Source organism: Oncorhynchus nerka, linkage group LG9a (genome assembly GCF_034236695.1).
Source record: "Oncorhynchus nerka isolate Pitt River linkage group LG9a, Oner_Uvic_2.0, whole genome shotgun sequence".
Classification (NCBI taxonomy): domain Eukaryota; kingdom Metazoa; phylum Chordata; class Actinopteri; order Salmoniformes; family Salmonidae; genus Oncorhynchus; species Oncorhynchus nerka.
Genome location: NC_088404.1, coordinates 15,612,144 through 15,633,166, shown reverse-complemented (window position 1 = coordinate 15,633,166; position 21,023 = coordinate 15,612,144). Strand labels below are relative to the sequence as shown.

Genomic DNA, 21,023 nt, shown 5'->3' with positions numbered 1-21,023 from the left:
CAGTAAATATATCCAAATCAATGTAAGAACACAAGGCCGTGCTAATGTAAAAGATGGCTAGCCATTATTAGCCTGGTTCTCTATGGAATGCAGGCACATTATGGGACACAGGTCAGGTAATTATCAATTATATATATATATATTTTTATAAACAAAATTGGTTTGACCAAATGATGTTAGTGCAGAACCCTGATATAGCCATAGCTTAGCATCTAGTCTGACACTTTCTTACCTGCGCTGAGGTTGTGTGTGGAAGAACAGTGATGTCACAGCGTCGGTGACACTCTGCAGGTTGTGCCAGTTGGACAGGTTCTGAGTGCTGATCATGACCAGTGCCCCCGATTGTGTACCAGCCACCAGCCAATCGCAGGCTTCGTCTGGGACTTGGACAGTCACCAGGCATAAGACAGGACTCGTGTCAATCACCTGCAGGGAGAAGACAGACATTAGCATTGAGGAATACAGGAATTTTAAACACAGATTAGTCTGTGTTTGTGTATTGTGAGGACTTACAGTACCAGTCAAAGGTTTGGAAATACCTACTCATTCAAGGGTTTTTCTTACATTTGTACTATTTTCTACATTGTAGAATAATAGTGAAGACCTCAAAACTATGAAATAACATACGTGGAATCATGTAGTAACCAAAAGAGTGTGCAAAGCTGTCATCAAGGCAAAGGGTGGCTACTTTGAAGAATCTTAAATATAAAATAGATTTTGATCAGTTGAACACTTTTTTGGTTACTACATGATTCTATATGGTATTTCATCATTTTGATGTCTTCACTATTATTCTACAATGTAGAAAATTGTAAAAACATTTGAAAAACCCTTGAATGAGTAGGTGTCCAAACTTTTCACTGTATGTCAAAGATACATGTATTGTGAGGACATATGCTTTTGCTTGAATACCTGAGCTCTAATTATCTAGCTGCAGTAATACATTTACTGCTAGAGCTGGTATTGTGTTGGAAACAAGTACTTTGCAAATCCCTACAATGTGAGTGCCTGCGTTGAGAGATCCTCTATTATGAATACCTGTGTTGTGACTTTCTCAGTCTCCAGGTCGACAGACGCGACACAGCCCAGTCTCTGTGTGCTGCTGCCCCCTCCCACCCAGGCCCTTGGGTTAGAACTGGGTCCGTTGCTGGCGCTGCTGTAGCCCACCGTGAAACACTCAGCATTGGCAGCTCTGCTGACCACCAGCTCCCTCATCAGACACAGCATCTCCCCAGAGTTCAGCCTCTCAAACACCTACAGTACACACAGGCAAATATAGTCACAGTTAGTCAAACACCTACACAAATGCAAGTAGTCAGTTTAGTCACACCTTTACATAGTCAGTTCAAAACCTACAGACAGTCAGTGAAACATCTACATTTCACACACAGCCAGGCGGAGACAAGTAGCAGTAACAGTAGAACAGTTACCTGTGTGGAGGTGGGTCTGTCCTGGGGATTCTCCCTCATACAGTCCTTCATTAGGCCTTGGAAGCCTGGCCAGGGGGAGCAGCCGTGGTGCCTCACTGGGTCTGGCAGCTTGCCCTGCACAGCGATCTCGTCAAACTCGCTGGGGAACTTCATGCCATCTGAGATGCGCTCACCACAGGTCAGCAGGTCGTATAGCAGCAGGCCGAATGAGAACACGTCTGCCTGCTGGTTGTAGATCACATTGCCCCGGGCAACCTCTGGCGCCCGGAAACCTGGGTGGGTGGAGAGAGAAATGGTGAGAGGAGAGGGAGGGAGAAAGAAGGAACAGAGACATATAGTAAAATAGAGGAGGAGTCATGGGGCTAGAGGAGGACAGAGACAGAGAGTAAAATAGAGGAGGAGTCAGGGGGCTAGAGGAGGACAGAGACGGAGAGTAAAATAGAGGAGGAGTCATGGGGCTAGAGGAGGACAGAGACAGAGAGTAAAATAGAGGAGGAGTCATGGGGCTAGAGGAGGATAGAGACAGAGAGTAAAATATAGGAGGAGTCATGGGGCTAGAGGAGGACAGAGACAGAGTAAAATAGAGGAGGAGTCATGGGGCTAGAGGAGGAGGACAGAGACAGAGAGTAAAATAGAGGAGGAGTCATGGGGCTAGAGGAGGAGGACAGAGACAGAGAGTAAAATAGAGGAGGAGTCATGGGGCGAGAGGAGGAGGACAGAGACAGAGAGTAAAATAGAGGAGGAGTCATGGGGCTAGAGGAGGAGGACAGAGACAGAGAGTAAAATAGAGGAGGAGTCATGGGGCTAGAGGAGGAGGACAGAGACAGAGAGTAAAATAGAGGAGGAGTCATGGGGCTAGAGGGGGACAGAGACAGATAGAAAGGGATGAAGGAAAGGAATTTGAAACATAATGAGATTTTCCCTAAATGTACACTGAAGGGTTAGTTCCTACCTGGGGTGCCCTCAGAGCTCCTGACCCCCATGCTGCAGCAGCACTGAGCGATGCCGTAGTCTGTGATCTTAGCGATGGTCTCGGAGTCAGTTTTCAGGTTGAACAGCAGCACGTTGTGAGGCTTCAGGTCCCGGTAGATGATCATGGACGAGTGGAGATACCTGGCAATATGGAAGGGAGGTAAAGTGAGGAAACAGTGATGTACAATGTGTCTAAATTGAGAGTTCCCAATATAGATCATCAATTCAAATTTGTTTGTTTGGGTTTACTATAGACATACAGTGGGGCAAAAAAGTATTTAGTCAGCCACCAATTGTGCAAGTTCTCCCACTTAAAAAGATGAGAGAGGCCTGTAATTTTCATCATAGGTACAATTCAACCATGACAGACAAGATGAGAAAAAAAATCCAGAAAATCACATTGTAGGATTTTTAATGAATTTATTTGCAAATTATGATGGAAAATGCACAATTGGTGGCTGACTAAATACTTTTTTGCCCCACTGTACTGAAATAACTGAATATCATTGAACACTTTGTCTGACGCGTGTGCACGTTCTTGTGGGCATTCACCTGTATGTAGTGTGTGTATATATATGTATGCATGTGTCTATTGAGCGATTAACCTACCTGAGCCCGTCGGCCACCTGCAGAGCAATCCTGTGCTGGAGCTTGCGGTTGAGGCTGCTGTTCTCGTGTTCAAACAGAGAGTCCAGGGATCCTCTGGGGGCTAACTCCATCACCAGGAGATGAGGGGCCGCCCCGGCTGCCAGCAGCCCCACCAGGCTGGGGTGGTGGAGACGACCCAACACCACCAACTCCTGGAAAGAGACAGAAGGAAAAGAGAGACAAACTTAGAGTACTGCTTGTCTAGCCTGAAGACACACACATCAAATTAAATTATTCCGCTGCTCGTTCGTTACATACTTAGTCTGAGACTACCATCATTGAAGTGGTTTGTGGTGACGTCAAAATGAGGGGTGTTGTACAAAAAGTCATCAGCAATAGGATCATCTCTAACCGGAGCGAAGAGTCTGGATAGCCAGCAACTGCTTATCGGATCCATTTCCAATCAGTCAATTCAGGAAGTAACCTGAAATTCCTATTTCCCAAATTGACCCCAACCTCATAGCTGATAGCTTCTCCGGGACTGTATACAGTGCATTCGGAACGTATTCAGACCCCTTGACCTTTTCCACATGTTGTTACGTTACAGCCTTATTCCAAAACGTCTTAAATATTTTTTTCCCCTTATCTACACACAATACCCCATAATGACAAAGCAAAAACAGGTTTGCATACATTTTTGCTAATTTATAAAAAATAAAAAATTGAAATATCACATTTACATAAGTATTCAGACCCTTTACTAAACACTTTGTTGAAGCACCTTTGGCAGCGATTACAGCCTCGAGTCTTCTTGGGTATGATGCTACAAGCTTGGCAAACCTGTATTTGGGGAGTTTCTCCCATTCTTCTCTGAAGATCCTCTCAAGCTCTATCAGGTTGGAATGGGTGAGCGTTGCTGCACAGCTATTTTCAGGTCTCTCCAGAGATGTTTGATCGGGTTCAAGTCCGGGCTCTGGCTGGCCCACCCAAGGACATTCAGAGACTTGTCCCGAAGCCACTCCTGCATTGTTTTGGCTGTGTGCTTAGGGTGGTTGTCCTGTTTGAAGGTGAACCTTTGCCCCAGTCTGAGGTCCTGAGTGCTCTGGAGCGTCCCCACAGCATGATGCTGCCACCACCATGTTTCCTCCAGATGTGACGCTTGGCATTCAGGCCAAAGAGTTCTATCTTGCTTTCATCAGACCAGAGAATCTTGTTTCTCATGGTGAGAGTCCTTTAGATGCCTTTTGGCAAACTCCAAGCGGGCTGTCATGTGCCTTTTACTGAGTAGTGGCTTCCATCTGGCCACTCTACCATCAATGCCTGATTGGTGGAGTGCTGCAGAGACAGTTGTCCTTCTGGAAGGTTCTCCCATCTACACAAAGGAACTCTAAAGCTTTGTCAGAGTGACCATCGGGTTCTTGGTCACCTCCCTGACCAAGGCCCTTTTCCCCCTATTGCTCAGTTTGGCCAGCTCTAGGAAGATTCTTAGTGGTTCCAAACATCTTCCATTTAAGATTGATGGAGGCCACTGTGTTCTTGGGGACCTTCAATGGTGCAGACATTTTTTGCCCCCCCCCAGATCTGTGACACAATCCTGTTTTGGCGCTATACGTACAATTCCTTCAACCTCATGGCTTGGTTTTTGCTCTGACTTGCACTGTCAACTGTGCGACTTTATATAGACAGGTGTGTGCCTTTCCAAATCATGTCCAATCAATTGAATTTACCACAGATGAACTGCAATAAAATTGTTGAAACATCTCAAGGATGATCAATGGAAACAAGATGCAGCTGAACTCAATTTCGAGTCTCATAGTAAAGGGTCTTAGCACCTGTTTTGTCTTTGTCATAATGAGGTTTTGTGTGTAGATTTCTGAGGAATATGTTTTATTTAATCCATTTTAGAATAAGGCTGCAATGGAAAAAATGTGTAAAAAGTCAAGGGGTCTGAATACTTTCCGAAGGCACTGTAAGCCTGTTTTTTCCTCTATATCTCTCCGGGACCAGCAATGATCACTAGAACTTCCTGGTCTTGGAGCTATTCTCCAGCTATTCCTGCAGACACTAAAACACCTGACTCAGATTATTAGATTACCTGTCGGAGTAGTCGGTGTATATAGAGATCAGAGGCATGCTTGTTGAAAATCTTCACTGCCACCTCTTCATTTTTGTAGATGCCTCGATAGACAGACCCAAAACCACCATCCCCTACATTCAGAAAATGAACAAATTTGTGTCATTGACACTGCAGCTGTTGAAAGAGACGACAGTCCCACTGACCTTTCTGAGCTTTGTGATTTGCCTGTAAATGAAAAACACGATACAAATAAAATTATTATTGTAACTGACCCAGCAGATTCTCCTTGGTAAGGTCGATCTCAAGCTCCTCGCTGTCAAGGATGATTCCAGCAGGCTGGTCACTGAGGATCAGGTCTGGAGCAATCTGAGAGATGGGCACTGTGCAGCGAGGGTCCTCCGGGTTTACCAAAAGACAGTCTACAGGAGGAAGGGAGATTAGAAAAGAGAGAGATCAGGCATAAGTTAAAGGTCCAGAGGGATCAAAAATGTGATTTCCTGTGTTTTATATATATTGCCACACTATGATGTTGGTATAATACTATGAAATTTAGAACATTTGAATAATTCCATTTTAGGGCTCCTGAGTGGCGCAGCAGTCTAAGGCACTGCATCTCAGTGCTAGAGGTGTCACTACAAACCCTGATTTGATTCCAGGCTGTATCACAATCGGCCGTGATTTGGAGTCCCATAGGGCGGCGCACAATTGGCCCTGCGTCTTCCAGGTTAAGGTTTGGCCGGGGTAGGCCATCATTGTAAATAAGAATTTTGTTGAGTGTAGGAGGCAGTATTTTCGTTTTTGGCTAAAATAACGTACCCATTTGAAATTGCCTATTTCTCGGGCCCAGAAACTAGAATATGCATATAATTCTAGAAAAGATAGAAAACACTCTAAAGTTTCCAAAACTGTCAAAATATTGTCTGTGAGTATAACAGAACTGATATTGCAGGCGAAACCCTGAGGAAAATCCAATCAGGAAGTGCCTCTTATTTTGAAACCCTTCTGTTCCTATGCATGCCTATCCTCCATTTAAAGGGATATCAACCAGATTCCTATTTCTCTGGCTTCCCTAAGGTGTCAGTCTTTAGACATAGTTTCAGGCTTTTATTTTAAAAAATGAGGGTGTAAGATCACATTGCGTATATGGATAGGTAGGGGCTCTGAGTGAGTTTTTGCACTACAGAGTAAAGCCGCCATTGTTCCTCCCGCTGTTATTGGAAAACCTACACACTTGGTTGATATATTATCGAATATATATTTTAAAAACTACCTGAGGAATGATTATAAAAAACGTTTGACATGTTTCTATGGACATTATGAAGACTATTTGGAATTTCCGTCTGCGTTGTCGTGACCGCTCTTTCCTGTGGATTTCTGAACATAACGTGACAAACAAACGGAGGTATTTTGGGTATAAAAATAATCTTTATGGAACAAAAGGAACATTTGTTGTGTAACTGGGAGTCTCGTGAGAGAAAACATCCGAAGATCATCAAAGGTAAGCAATTTAATTTATTGCTTTTCTGACTTTCGTGACCAATCTACTTGGCTCCTAGCTGTTTGTAATAGTTTGTCTACTGAGAGAGATGTTCTTACATAAACGCTTGGTATGCTTTCGCCGAAAAACTTTATTAAATCTGACACGCCAGGTGGATTACCAACAAGCTAAGCTGTGTTTTGCTATATTGCACTTGTGATTTCATGAAAATTAAATATTTGTAGTAATTTAATTTGAATTTGGCGCGCTGCAATTCAGCGGATGTTGATGAAAATGATCCCACTAACGGGATGGGTGCGTCAAGAAGTTTTAACTAACTTGCCTAGGTAAATAAACGTTAAATTTTTAAAAATGTGTAAGGGCTGTTTGAAAAGACCACCTGAAATTTCAGCCTGTTTTGTTGGGATGGAGATTTGGCCTGCCTGGTGACATCACCCGACAGTAAATTAGTTAATAGACCATTAAGAAAGAGAGTTCCAAACCTCTCTGCCAATAACAGCTAGTTTTCTGTTTTGCATCGCCACTCAGACCACTCCCAGACAGTCCTAGCAAAATTATTGCTTGAGAAATCGCTCTTTGCTAAGAAGCTATGTTTGTTTATTTTTTACCATTTGAATATAAAAAAAAAATCACAGTAAGGTGATTTGATATTGAGATAAAAACAGCTACATTAGACTTTTAAAAGGTATTGTGCTGCCATCCTGTTAGAAGGTAACAGATTATTTTATTACATTGGTTAAATTGGATTTTCATTGTGTTCAATGGTGTTATTTGCCCCCTAGTGGCGCTTTCTGGTACTTAGAAAGACAACGCAAACGGGAAGTTCAGAATTTGTTTTGCACGCATAGAAGCAGCTACAAACAACGCTACGGTGCAGGTCTTTCAATGTAGTTATTTCTTGTCACGCTTCAGCCTTGGAAAAATATTTGTTTGTAAGTTCGATTCAAGCATTTAGCTAATGATGATAATCTTGTTATTGATAGAGTTTCTTACATATCAATGTTGGTTGCATTTACTCACAAATTGCAATGCCTTTAATGTATGTCGTTAGCTGTATTACTTTGCTCATGCGTCATGCAAACGAATTGTAAAATATACAATACTGTAGTTTTGTTACTGTTTCTAGTGTAATATGCTTTGTTATTCTACATAGATGGTTATACATTATTAGAGTAATGAAAGGAGCAATTACCATATGGTTAACAATTAGCTATATGGTTTGGCATCATGCCAGATGCATGGTACCTTAGCGCGTGCTTTGTATTTATGCAACTTCAAATGTTTAATGTACAGCTACAGTATGTCGGTGTGAATTGAACACTAAAGTATATTATTTTCTGTATTTTGCAGTTTCACAACATAAACGTTTTCAATATATTCATTCAAGAAAAGTCACGCCTTGGGAGTTTTATTGAAGACTTAGTTGTTAGCTATCTGTCTAGTTTTGCATGGGAACGCAACTCAAGGGCAGAATAGGTATTGTTACATTAAAGTAGCTCTTCGTGTATCTCTCCCATGAATTTAAGAACATGCACAATTGCTTGTAGTGTTACCAAATTGTTGTGATTTCTTTCAATTATGATATTCCAGAAACATGACTAACACAGGTATCGATTGTGTCAAATCCAAGCGTTAAAAGACATACCTTTATCTATGTGAGTGAACAGGTCCTCCAGCAGTATCTTGCTCCACTCCTGTCCATCCTTGAAGCTGTACAGAGCCCATTTCTTCAGCAGGGTCTCTCCGTTGCCATGGATATCAGTGGCGAGGAGACCAGGGAACCACTCCTCCAAGAGAGAGTCAACATGGTCCACTACCTGACCCAGTAACACACGACCTGAGGAGTAACACAACCATCATCATCACCACCACCACCACCACCACCACGTCACCCACAACCTCTGTATTGAGCTAAAGAGCTGCCGCTTTCAAGGAAAAGGACGCCAATCCGGATGCTTATAAGAAATCCTGCTACGACCTCCGACAAGCCATCAAATAGGCAAAGCATCAATGCAGCAGTAAGATCGAATCCTACTACGCCGGCTCTGATGCTCGAAGGACGTGGTAGGGCTTACAAACTATCACTCATTACAATGGGAAACCCAGCCGCGAGCTGCCCAGTGACGTGAACCTACCAGATTAACTAAAAGGCCTTCTATGCTCGCTTCGATATAAGCAACACTGAACCATAAATGAGAGCACCTGCTGTTCCAGACGACTGTGTGATCTCACTCTCCATAGCCGATGTAAGACCTTTAAACGGGTTAACATTCACAAGGCTGGGGGGCGGAATACCAGGACGTGTACTCAGAGCATGTGCTGACTAGATGGCAGGTGTCTTCACTGACATTTTCAACCTATCCCTGAACCGATCTATAATACAAACTTGTTTCAAGCAGACCACCATAGTCTCTGTGCCCAAGAACGCCAAGGCAAGCTGCCTAAATGGCTATCGCCCCGTAGCACTCACATCTATAGCCATGAAATGCTGGTCATGGCTCACAACAAAATCATCCAAGACACCATGGACCAACTCTAATTCGCATACTGCCCTAACAGATCCATAGATGACAATCTCTATTACACTTATCACGGCCCCTCCTCTGCTGTGCAGGGGCGGTTCCTCCTGCAGGTAGAGGAGGGTCGTTAGTGATTGGAGTCACCTAGGCTCAGGGTATTTAAATGGCTTCACTAATCACTCTTGTCTCTATCTCTCTCTGCTCCTCCAGGTATGATCCTGTTTGTTTGTTCCTTTGTAGTTTTACTTAGTTTTCACTCAGTCATATTCACACACACAGACTCACACATCCATGCACTTTACATACACCTTACATTATGATACTTTCACACCTCATTCCTTTTTCTTTGTTTAAAGTTAATAGTTTGGTTTACAATAAAGAACCTTTTTGATTGGCCTATACCTGTTGTTCGTGTCCCCTCATTTTTGCCACAGGCTATGAGCCGGCCTACACTGTCCTCACCCACCTGGACAAAAGGAATACCTATGTAAGAATGCTGTTCCTTTACTACAGCTCAGCACTCAACACCATAGTCCACTCCAAGCTCTTCACCAAGCTCCCAGACCCTGGGACTGAACACCTCCCGCTGCAACTGAATCCTGGACTTCCTGACGGACCTCGTCCAGGCTGTGAGGGAAGGTAACAACACATCCGCCATGTTGACCATCAACAGGGGGGTCCCTCAAAGGTGTGTGCTTAGTCCCCTCCTGTATTCCCTGTTCAACCATGACTGCGTGGCCGCTCACAACTCAAACACCATCATCAAGTTTGCTGAGGACACAATGACAATGAGGCACAGCCTATAGGGAGGTGGACCTCAGAGACCTGGCAGTGTGAGCTTCAAGTTCTTCAGTGTCCACATCACTAAGGAATTAACATTGTCCACACACACCCACACAGTTGTCAAGAGGGCACGACAGTGCCTCTTCCCCCTCAGGAGGCTGAAAAGATTTGGACTGGGCCCTCAGATCCTCAAAAAGTTATACAGTTGCTCAATTAATATCATCTTGTCTGGCTGCATCACCGCTTGATACAGCAACTGCAAGGCAACCGACCGCAAGGCACTACAGAGGGTAGTGACCTCTTTACCAGGCAGTGTGAGCGGAAGGCCCCCCCAGAATTCTAAGACTCCAGCCACCCAAGCCATAGAAAGTTCTCTCTGAAACCGCATGGCAAATGGTACCAGTGCATCTGATACCACACACACACACACACAACTTTATATTATCTATCCAGGTGCCTAGTCACTTCACCCCTACATATATGTACATAGCTACTTCAATTACCTCATACCCCTGCACATCAACTCAGTACTGGTACTCCCTGTATATAGCTATGCTATTTATTTACCTCGTTATTGTTATTCACTGTGTACTTATTTCCTGTATCTCTATTTTAACTTTGCATTGTTGGAAAAGGAGCCATAAGTAAGCATTTCACTTTTAGTCTACACTTGTTGTTTAAGGAGCATGAGAAACACAATTTGATTTGATAAATGCAACTTAGTAAGATAAAATGTTCCATATCTTATCATATCGTAATCATATTACACTGCTCAAAAAAATAAAGGGAACACTTAAACAACACAATGTAACTCCAAGTCAATCACACTTCTGTGAAATCAAACTGTCCACTTAGGAAGCAACACTGATTGACAATAAATTTCACATGCTGTTGTGCAAATGGAATAGACAACAGGTGGAAATTATAGGCAATTAGCAAGACACCCCCAATAAAGGAGTGGTTCTGCAGGTGGTGACCACAGACCACTTCTCAGTTCCTATGCTTCCTGGCTGATGTTTTGGTCACTTTTGAATGCTGGAGGTGCTTTCCCTCTAGTGGTAGCATGAGACAGAGTCTACAACCCACACAAGTGGCTCAGGTAGTGCAGCTCATCCAGGATGGAACATCAATGCGAGCTGTGGCAAGAAGGTTTGCTGTGTCTGTCAGCGTAGTGTCCAGAGCATGTAGGCGCTACCAGGAGACAGGCCAGTACATCAGGAGACGTGGAGGAGGCCGTAGGAGGGCAACAACCCAGCAGCAGGACTGCTACCTCTGCCTTTGTGCAAGGAGGAGCAGGAGGAGCACTGCCAGAGCCCTGCAAAATGACCTCCAGCAGGCTACAAATGTGCATGTGTCTGCTCAAATGGTCAGAAACAGACGCCATGAGGGTGGAATGAGGGCCCGACGTCCACAGGTGGGGGTTGTGCTTACAGCTCAACACCGTGCAGGACGTTTGGCATTTGCCTTCACAGATGAAAGCAGGTTCACACTGAGCACGTGACAGACGTGCCAGAGTCTGGAGACGCCGTGGAGAACGTTCTGCTGCCTGCAACATCCTCCTGCATGACCGGTTTGGCGGTGGGTCAGTCATGGTGTGGGGTGGCATTTCTTTGGGGGGCCGCACAGCCCTCCATGTGCTCGCCAGAGGTAGCCTGACTGCCATTAGGTACCGAGATGAGATCCTCAGACCCCTTGTAAGACCATATGCTGGTGTGGTTGACCCTGGGTTCCTCCTAATGCAAGCCTATGCTAGACCTCATGTGGCTGGAGTGCGTCAGCAGTTCCTGCAAGACGAAGGCATTGATGCTATGGACTGGCCCGCCCGTTCCCCAGACCTGAATCCAATTGAGCACATCTGGGACATCATGTCTCGCTCCATCCACCAACGCCACATTGCACCACAGACTGTCCAGGAGTTGGCGGATGCTTTAGTCCAGGTCTGGGAGGAGATCCCTCAGGAGACCATCCACCACCTCATCAGGAGCATGCCCAGGCGTTGTAGGGAGGTCATACAGGCACGTGGAGGTCGCACACACTACTGAGCCTAATTTTGACTTGTTTTAAGGAGATTACATCAAAGTTGGATCAGCCTGTAGTGTGGTTTTCCACTTTAATTTTGAGTGTCACTCCAAATCCAGACCTCCATGGATTGATAAATTTGATTTCCATTGATAATTTTTGTGTGATTTTGTTGTCAGCACAGTCAACTATGTAAAGAAAAAAGTATTTAATAAGAATATTTCTTTCAGATCTAGGATGTGTTATTTTAGTGTTTCCTTTATTTTTTTGAGCAGTGTATTTGATTTGACAACCATCATCATCATCATCTCCAACTGATGATCTATTTCACTCTTTATTGCAATATATTATACACAGTTTATCAAACCGGGGGTTCTTAATCGTTTTTCAGCTCACAACCAAAATTATTAAATTATTATTTTTTATTTTCCTTAAACTAGTGTTGACGGCATTTACATTTCAGTATGGATACCTTATTGTCTAGGCTGTGGTGCAGTTCCAGTACCTTTGCGTGAGCAGGGCACAGTGATCTTGACGAAGCTGGCAGGGTTGTCCTCTACATTGGCAGCCTCAACCAGACAGTAGGCCTCAGGAGACCAGCTCAGGTAGATGCCTCTCCTCCAGTAGATACGGTTGGGACGCAGCTCTCTTTCTGGACCAACACAACAACATTGTGGCTACTTAGAGCCATATACACTGAGTGTACAAAAAAGTTATTTCCATTAGATGAACTGACCAGGTGAATCCAGGTGAAAGCCACGATCCCTTATTAATGTCACCTGTTAAATCCACTTCAATCAGTGTAGGGGAGGAGCCATGGATTGTGTATGTGTGCCATTCAGAGGGTGAATGGGCAAGACACAAGATGGAAGTGTTTTTCACACCCAACAGTTTCCTGTGTGTATCAAGAATGGTCCACCACCCAAAGGACATGCAGCAAACTTGACATATCTGTGGGAAGCATTGGAGTCAACATGGGCCAGCATCCCTGTGGAACGCTTTCGACAACTTGTAGAGTCCAAGCCCAGACAAATTGAGGCAAATGGGGGTGCAACTCAATATTAGGAAGGTGTTCCTAATGTTTTGTACATGTAGTGTATACAGTACTGATATAATCAGTTTCTAGGAGCTTTGCTGCATGTTCTAAAAAATACTATCCAGGAGATTCTGGACATGGCTCAATTTCCAGCTAATGAACTTTGGATGAAACGACAACCTAAGTAATTATCCCTTTAACGTCAGCATTAGTACCTCTGCCACAGAGCATGTAGGAGGAGACCTCAAGTAGGCGGTTGATCTGTCTCGACCAGTAGCCCATGGGGAAGTAGGGCATCTCATAGAGACGAACAATGACCTCAGAATTTTCACAGTGGGGCATCTCAATTACTGGCCGGTGTTTGGAGAGACTGTGAGGGAAGGACAAGACAATAAGCATGGTTTAAGCTTGGCAAAGAGGTTTTGAGACAATATAGACAACAGTTTCCATTCAGTAGATAGAGAATTCAGGAAACTGGTAGGCCATTTTGGCTCAAACAATACTAAAATCAACAAAATGATATGCCTCTTACCTGCTCGGCACTAGGAGCTGGTCCTCTCCGAAGGGCAGGGCGATCTGGAACTTCTCCAGCAGTTTAAAGTACTGGGTCAGGTGGCACTTGGGGAAACACTTACTCTCAAATAGGAACCGTTCCACCATAGAGCGCTGGACTACGCCTTTGGGATTCTCCCAGAACCCAGAGCTTTTCAGAGACAGTTTCTACACAGAGAAAGAGAGAGAGGAGGAAGTGATTGAATGAGGTCAGTGTGTGTGTGTGTGTGTGTGTGTGTGTCTCACAGGCGACTGGTAGCACCTTAATTGGGTAGGACCTGCTCATTGTAATGGCTGGAACAGAATAGATTTAATCACACACATCAAACATGTGGTTTCCATGTGGATGATAACGTTCCATTCACTTCATTCCATCCTCCTGTAGTGTGTGTGTGTGTGTGTGTGTGTGTCTACCTGTGAGATGATGTTGCAAAGCCACTGTGGGTCGATAAAGTAGAGTTCTCGGAGTTGGAGGGCCGGGTCGTCAAAGTGCAGAAGGACTCCTATAAACAGACATTGCCATTGAAGTACATGAAACAAATAATACCTGGCTGTGCTATGAACAGAAGACACAAACATATTGTGGCAGACGGCAGGGAGAGGTGAGGGGAGTGGTTATTGAAGGGAGATATCTTGCGGTCCGCTGGCTCCACCCCCGAGCCTTATATGGACTTCCTGCCCCAACAAGGGAAGCCTGTGGGTCATTAAGCCAGGTAGTACTTGGGGATAAAAGAAGAAGCGGCTTGCACAAAGGGGCAGAGAATGGAGAGGGAAGCGTGTGTTATGGAGAGTGCGAGAAGAGAGAGAGAGAAATATCTGTGTGATTACCCATTGTGACCTGGACTGTCTGATTAACCCCACAGTGCACTGAACTGGACCTGAGTTTTAGTATTACCCCTGGAGAACGAAATGGACAACGAGAACGGATTGTGGACTGTGAAATGGTTGGTGAATTCCCCCCTTTTCCCCAGTGTGCAAACCCCCCTAATAAATTCCCCATTTGCATTCTAGTTGTCCTCCTTTTTCTATGAATAAGAAGTTGCTGTATCAGGTCGTGAAGAAGAATGACGAACGTATGGAGTTGTTGTTGGTGGCCCGTCCCTTTGTACCATCTGTCCGGTAGTTGGAGCACATTCTTGGGGCTCACATAGGGGTGGAGAAGACCTTAGACATGATCAAGACACGATTTTACTGTCCGGGGGTGAAGAGAGCAGTGGAAGATTACTGCTGCAATTGCCCGGAGTGCCAGCAGGTGACGCCAAAACCCCACTTTCGCAGCCCCTTAATTCCCCTACCCATTATTTCAGTCCCTTTCAGCAGGATCGCAATGGACCTGGTAGGACCTCTTCCCAAGAGCAACCGAGGGCACCAATACATCCTGGCGATTGTGGATTATGCCACCAGGTACCCGGAAGCCATTCCCCTGCGCACCATGGCCACCAAGGGAATCACACGTGAGTTAGTCATGCTGTTCTCCCGAGTAGGCATCCCCGACGAGATATTGACCGACCAGGGCACCCTGTTCATGTCACAAATCATGAAGGATCTACGCAAACCAATGAAAACAACCCAGTTGTGTACCTCAATGTATCACCCACAGACTGATGTATTGGTGGAAAGATTCAATTGAACCCTGAAGCAAATGCTAAAGAAGGTGCTGGAGGCGGACAGAAAGAATTGGGACCAGCTGCTACCCTACATGATGTTCTCGATCCGAGAAGTGCCCCAAGCTTCAACAGAATTCTCTCCCTTCGAACTTCTGTACAGGAGACGACCCCGAGGACTGCTGGATGAAGCTAAAGAAGCCTGGGAACAGCAACCGTCACCCCACCGAACCATGGTGGAGTACGTGGAAGACATAAGAGACCGGATGGCAACCCTGTGGCCTCTGGTACGGGAACACATGCTGGAGGCTTAAGTGTGGGTGTACAACAGAGGGGTACAATGAAGGGACTTCAGGCCAGGAGACAAAGTGTTGGTGTTGGTCTCCACCTCAGAATCTATGTTTTTAAACCGATGGAACGGGCCATACGAAGTCCTTGAGAAGGTGGGTGAAGTTATCTATAGGGTCAGACAGCCAGGACATAGATTTACCATGTGCATTTGCTAAAGAAATGGAATGCATGTGATGTACTCTATTTCCCCGAAGAAGGCTACCACAGAGACCAAGCCGGCAGAGGTCCCACTGGGGGAGCAGCTGAGCCAAGTACAGAAGCAGGAGCTGAGGGAGTTGGTCGGCCGGAACCAGGACACACCGAACTGGTACAGCACAGCATCATCACCGAACCTGGGAAAAAGGTGAAGTTGGGACCCTACTGCATACCTGATGCAAGAAGAGAGGCTGTCAGGGCCGAGGTAAAAACAATGTTGAAAGAATGTGGAGAAAGAATGTCTAGCGATCAAGTGGGCGCTGGAGACGCTGAATATTACTTATTGGGAAGGCACTTCACCCTCGTAACGGACCATGCACCACTGGTTTGGATGTCACGGAACAAGGACAGTAATGCCCGGGTCACCCGCTGGTTCCTATCCTTGCAGCCCTTTGCTTTATCTGATTAAGCAGAGCCATAACCTTATGAAAACGCAAATCTCTCATTTGGAAGCTAAAATTACATTTAATCTCTTCACCAATAATTTCATATTCAAACATTTAAATTGAACAACAATTCCATGTGACTCCGATAACTACAATGTGCAGACTTTCCACTGTAGAGTTTATGTCATCCTATCATCAATGAGAATGTCCCAGATGACATTCTCATTGATATTCATTAAGTACCACCACATATATGTTCAATTGGTCGGATTACCAGAATATAGTTCATTTCCCCCCACCTTCTGATGTTCCCAGAATCTCTATGTTAACCAAGGGGTTTTCAAATTTCACATCAGTAGGGTAGAGAGAGGAAAAAGGGGGGAAGAGGTACTTATGACTGTCATAAACCTACCCCCAGGCCAACGTCATGACAGGGGAATGGCCTAGCCCTCACCTTCTGATCCAACAGGTCCCAGACGTGCTCAATGAGATTGAGATCTGGGCTCTTCGCTGGCCATGGCAGAACACTGACATTCCTGTCTTGCAGCAAATCATGCACAGAACGAGTATTATGGCTGGTGGCATTGTCATGCTGGAGGGTCATGTCAGGATGAGTCTGCAGGAAGGGTACCACATGAGGGAGGAGGATGTCTTCCCTGTAATGCACAGCATTGATTGCCTGCAATGCCAACAAGCTCAGTCAGATGATGCTGTGACACACCGCCCCAGACCACGACGGACCCTCCACCTCCAAATCGATCCCGCTCCAGAGTACAGACCTCGGTGCAACGCTCATTCCTTCGACGATAAATGCGAATCCCACCATCACCTCTGGTGAGACAAAACCGCGACTCGTCAGTGAAGAGCACTTTTTTCAGTCCTGTCTGGTCCAGCGACGGTGGGTTTGTGTCCACAGGCAACGTTTTTGCCGGTGATGTCTGGCGAGGACCTGTCTTACAACAAGCCTACAAGCCCTCAGTCCAGCCTTTCTCAACCTATTGTGGACAGTCTGAGCACTGATTGAGGGATTGTACGTTCCTGGTGTAACTCGGGCAGTTGTTGTTGCCATCCTGTACCTGTTCCGCAGGTGTGATGTTCGGCAGTACCGATCCTGTGCAGGTGTTGTTAAACGTGGTCTGCCACTGCGAGGACGATCAGCTGTCCGTTCTGTCTGTCTCCCTGTAGCGCTGTCTCAGGCGTCTCATAGTACGTACATTGCAATATATTGCCCTGGCCACATCTGCAGTCCTCATGCCTCCTTGCAGCACGCCTAAGGCACATTCACGCAGATGAGCAGGGACCCTGGGCATCTTACTTTTGGTGTTTTTCAGAGTCAGTAGAAAGGCCTCTTTAGTGTCCTAAGTTTTCATAACTGTGACCTTAATTACCTATCGTCTGTAAGCTGTTAGTGTGTTAACAACCATTCCACAGGTGCATGTTCATTAATTGTTTATGATTGAACAAGCATGGGAAAGTGTTTGGATTTTTACAAATTATTTGAAAGACAGGGTCCTGAAAAAGTGCTGTTTCTTTTTTTGCTGAGATAATTTCCTATGTTCTCCTACGTTGTGAAGACCATGGCACCAGCACAATTATGACCAGGGATTCCAACACATTAATGAAGAAACCAATTACACACACACACACACCCCCCACCCCACTGACCGGCCTCGCTGAGGAAGTGAACAGCGTGGGGTAGCTCAGCCTCCTCCAGCTGTATCTGGCTCTCCTGGATGAGCTGTAGCAGGTATTGGTGTCTGAGCACGGGGAACTCCCCCGGCACCCTGGCCCTCTCCAGCAGCACCCTTCTCTCCAGCTCCAAATAGCTTTCTGGGACCAGCTGCCCCATCACCAGCTGCCCTTGGATCTGTGGAGAGCGGGAGTGAAAGGGGTGTGGAGGGTCACTAAAAGGTATAGTGGCTTTGCACACAGTGCTGTGTATGGAACTTACGTGGACCATTGAAATAAGTCAAAGGTACTAACAAAGCTGTCAAGGATTGTCCTTTTAGGCAAGCTAGAGCTTGGGATGATGGTATATGTGGAACATCAGTGGAAATTCTGGCTAGTCTAAATGACATAAACATTAGGGCTAACAACACTAGCTACCTTGAAGTTGGCGACCTCCCTGGCGATAGCCTTGCGGAGTCTGCCGATGGAGTCCGAGTCCTCGCACACCGCCACCATGTGGTAGTCCCGGATGGCAGGGAAGCCCTGGTGGTTGAGGAGCTCCTGGCGGATCTTATCCAGGCAAGCCTGCAGCTGGAGGTCCTCGCTCACGTCTGTGTGTGTCCCCACCAGGATGACTGGTGACAGGGGGGCCACCGCCTACACAGACAGATGGACAAACATGGTAAGATATAGCATTATGGTGGAATAGTAAATGAAAGCATTCGAGATTACATTTTTGATTTATTAGGTACCCCATTTGCTGACACCAATGGCGACAGCTAGTCTTACTGGGGTCGAACATATAACGAAAAAAATACGTTACAGACAAAATACTTTACAATTTACATATGTTTTAAAACATAAACATATAGTGTGTGTGTGTGCATCTATCAGATACACATACATGTCAGTACATACACACAACAAGTAGGTCACATGGGAGAGAGGTGTTGTGCAATGAGGTGTCGCATTGTGTCTTTTGAAACCAGGTTTGCTCTTCACTTGCGCTATATAAGACGGGTGTTACATTCACTCATGGCTCTGTATAATACTGTATGTTTCCTTGAATTTGTTTTGGACCTGGGGACTGTGAAAAGACCCCTGGTGCCATGTCTGATGGGATAAGTGTGCGTGTCAGTGCGGTGTGTAATTTGACGATGCAAATGATTTGAAACTACGTTTCTTATAAAAACATGAAGTGACGCAGTCAGTCTTTTCTGAACTCGTAGTCGAGAGACTGGTATGCGTAGTATTAATACTAGCCCTGTGATGACAAGACTTGCCGCTCTGTTCTGGGCCAGCTGCAGCTTATCTAGGTCTTTCTTTGCATCACTTGACCATATGACTGGACAATAATCAAGATAAGCTAAAACTAAAGCCTGCAGGACGTGCTTTGTGGAGTGTGGCGTCAAGAAAGCAGAGCATCTCTTTATTACGGACAGACCTTTCCCTATCTTCACAACCATTGAATCTATATGTTTTGACCATGACTGTTCAGAAACTAAAGGTAACACCCAAGTAATTTGGTCTACTCAACTTGTTCAACAGCCACACCATTCATTAGGAGATTCAGCTGAGGTCTAGAACGTAGGGAATGATTTGTACCAAATACAACGCTCTTAGTTTTAGAGATGTTCAGGACCAGTTTATTACTGGCCACCCATTCCAAAACAGACTCCAACTCTTTGTTAAGGGTTTCAGTGACTTCATTAGCTGTGGTTGCTGATGCGTTAATGGTTGAATCATCAGCAAACATGGACACACCTGCTTTGTTAAATGTCAGTGGCAGGTCATTGGTAAAAATAGAAAAGAGAGGAGGGCCTAGAGAGGTGTCTTGCGGTACACCACACTTGTTTGACAGAGAAGCTCCTATTAAAGAAAACCATCTGAGTGCTATTAGATAGAGAGCTCTGAATCCATGATATGGCAGAGGTTGAAAAGACATAAGTTTTGTCAACAACAGGTTATGGTCAATAGTATCAAAGGCTGCACTGAAATCTAACAGTACAGCTCTCAATATCTATTTATTTTCAATTTCTTTCAACCAATCATCAGTAATTTGTGTCAATGCATTACATGAGTGCTTATCTCTATAAGCATTCTGAAAGTCTTGTTAATTTGTTTACAGAGTAGTAGCATTGTATTTGGTCAAACACCATTTTTTACAACAGTTTGCTAAGAGTTGGCAGCAAGCTGATAGGTCTGCTGTTAGAACCATTAAATGCTGCTTTACCACTCTTGGGTAGCGGAATGACCGACTTTCCTCTAGGCTCAGATTAAAGATATGACAGATAGGAGTGGCTATAGAGTCAGCTACCATCCTCCATAGCTTTCCATCTAAGTTGTCAATGCCAGGTTTGTCATTATTGATTGATTTTTCCACCACTCCCATACTAACTTTACAAAATTCTAACTTGCAATGCTTTTCTTTCATTATTACATTTTTCTTTATACATGAGTACGATGGCTCACTGTTTGTTGTTGGCATTTACTGCTTAAGATTGCCAATGAAGTAATCATTCAAATAATTGGCAACAAAAGTTTTTGATGAATATGCCTTCTGATTGGATGAAAGATGGAGTTGAATTTGTCTAATTTCATATAAAGTACTCAAGTTCTTTTTCTCCATTATTCTTTATTTAATTGATCTTGGCTTCATACTACAGTTTATTTGTCTTTTTGTTGAGTTTAGTCACATAATTTCTCAGTTTGCAGTAAGCCAGACGTGCACCGACTCATTAGCCACTTCTTTTGCCCCATCTCTTTCAACCATACAGTTTTTCAATTCCTCATCAAGCCATGGAGCTTAAACAGTTCTAACAGTCAGTTTCTTAACAGGTGCATGTTTATCAATAATTGGAAGAAGCAATTTCATAAAGTAATAAAATGTGCAGCGTCAGCATGCTCATTATTAATCACATCAGACCAACACATATTTTTTAACATCATCCACATAAGAGACGCAGCAATACACTATTTTAGGACCAGCTTTGGAAGGTTGGCTTCCTGGATATAGCCACTATACTGTGATCACTGCATGGATACGGATACAGCTTTAGAACACAGTTCTACAATATTAGTAAAAATGTGATCAATACATGTGGATGATCTTGTTCCAGTGGTGTAAACACCCTAGTAGGTTGATTAATAACCTGAACCAGATTACTGGCACTGGTTACAGTGAGAAGCTTCCTCTTGAGCAGACAGCTTGATGAAAACCAGTCAATATTCAGGTCACCAAAAAAAAAAACTCTCTGTTTACATCACATACACTATCAAGCATTTCACACATTATTTAGATACTGACAGTTAGCACTTGGTGGCCTATAGCTTTCAGCTTTTTCA

The 21,023-nt window shown here is 44.6% G+C and overlaps 1 protein-coding gene across 7 annotated transcripts in view; it reads right to left on the bottom strand.

Moving 5' to 3' along the window:
• The window catches only part of lrrk2 (leucine-rich repeat kinase 2), a 56,542-nt gene that overhangs the window by 5,120 nt on the left and 30,399 nt on the right, over positions 1 to 21,023 (bottom strand). For all 7 annotated transcript variants that reach the window (XM_065022362.1, XM_065022360.1, XM_029667405.2 and 4 more), the window contains exons 31-44: positions 18,117 to 18,335; positions 17,676 to 17,877; positions 13,889 to 13,977; positions 13,455 to 13,642; positions 13,138 to 13,292; positions 12,392 to 12,538; positions 8,211 to 8,402; positions 5,340 to 5,486; positions 5,086 to 5,198; positions 3,012 to 3,202; positions 2,383 to 2,543; positions 1,431 to 1,702; positions 1,039 to 1,254; positions 233 to 426 (exon numbers count right to left, since the gene is read on the bottom strand). In XM_065022362.1, the coding sequence (XP_064878434.1) occupies positions 233 to 426; positions 1,039 to 1,254; positions 1,431 to 1,702; positions 2,383 to 2,543; positions 3,012 to 3,202; positions 5,086 to 5,198; positions 5,340 to 5,486; positions 8,211 to 8,402; positions 12,392 to 12,538; positions 13,138 to 13,292; positions 13,455 to 13,642; positions 13,889 to 13,977; positions 17,676 to 17,877; positions 18,117 to 18,335 (2,486 nt within the window). The remainder of the gene's footprint in view (positions 1 to 232; positions 427 to 1,038; positions 1,255 to 1,430; positions 1,703 to 2,382; positions 2,544 to 3,011; positions 3,203 to 5,085; positions 5,199 to 5,339; positions 5,487 to 8,210; positions 8,403 to 12,391; positions 12,539 to 13,137; positions 13,293 to 13,454; positions 13,643 to 13,888; positions 13,978 to 17,675; positions 17,878 to 18,116; positions 18,336 to 21,023) is intronic.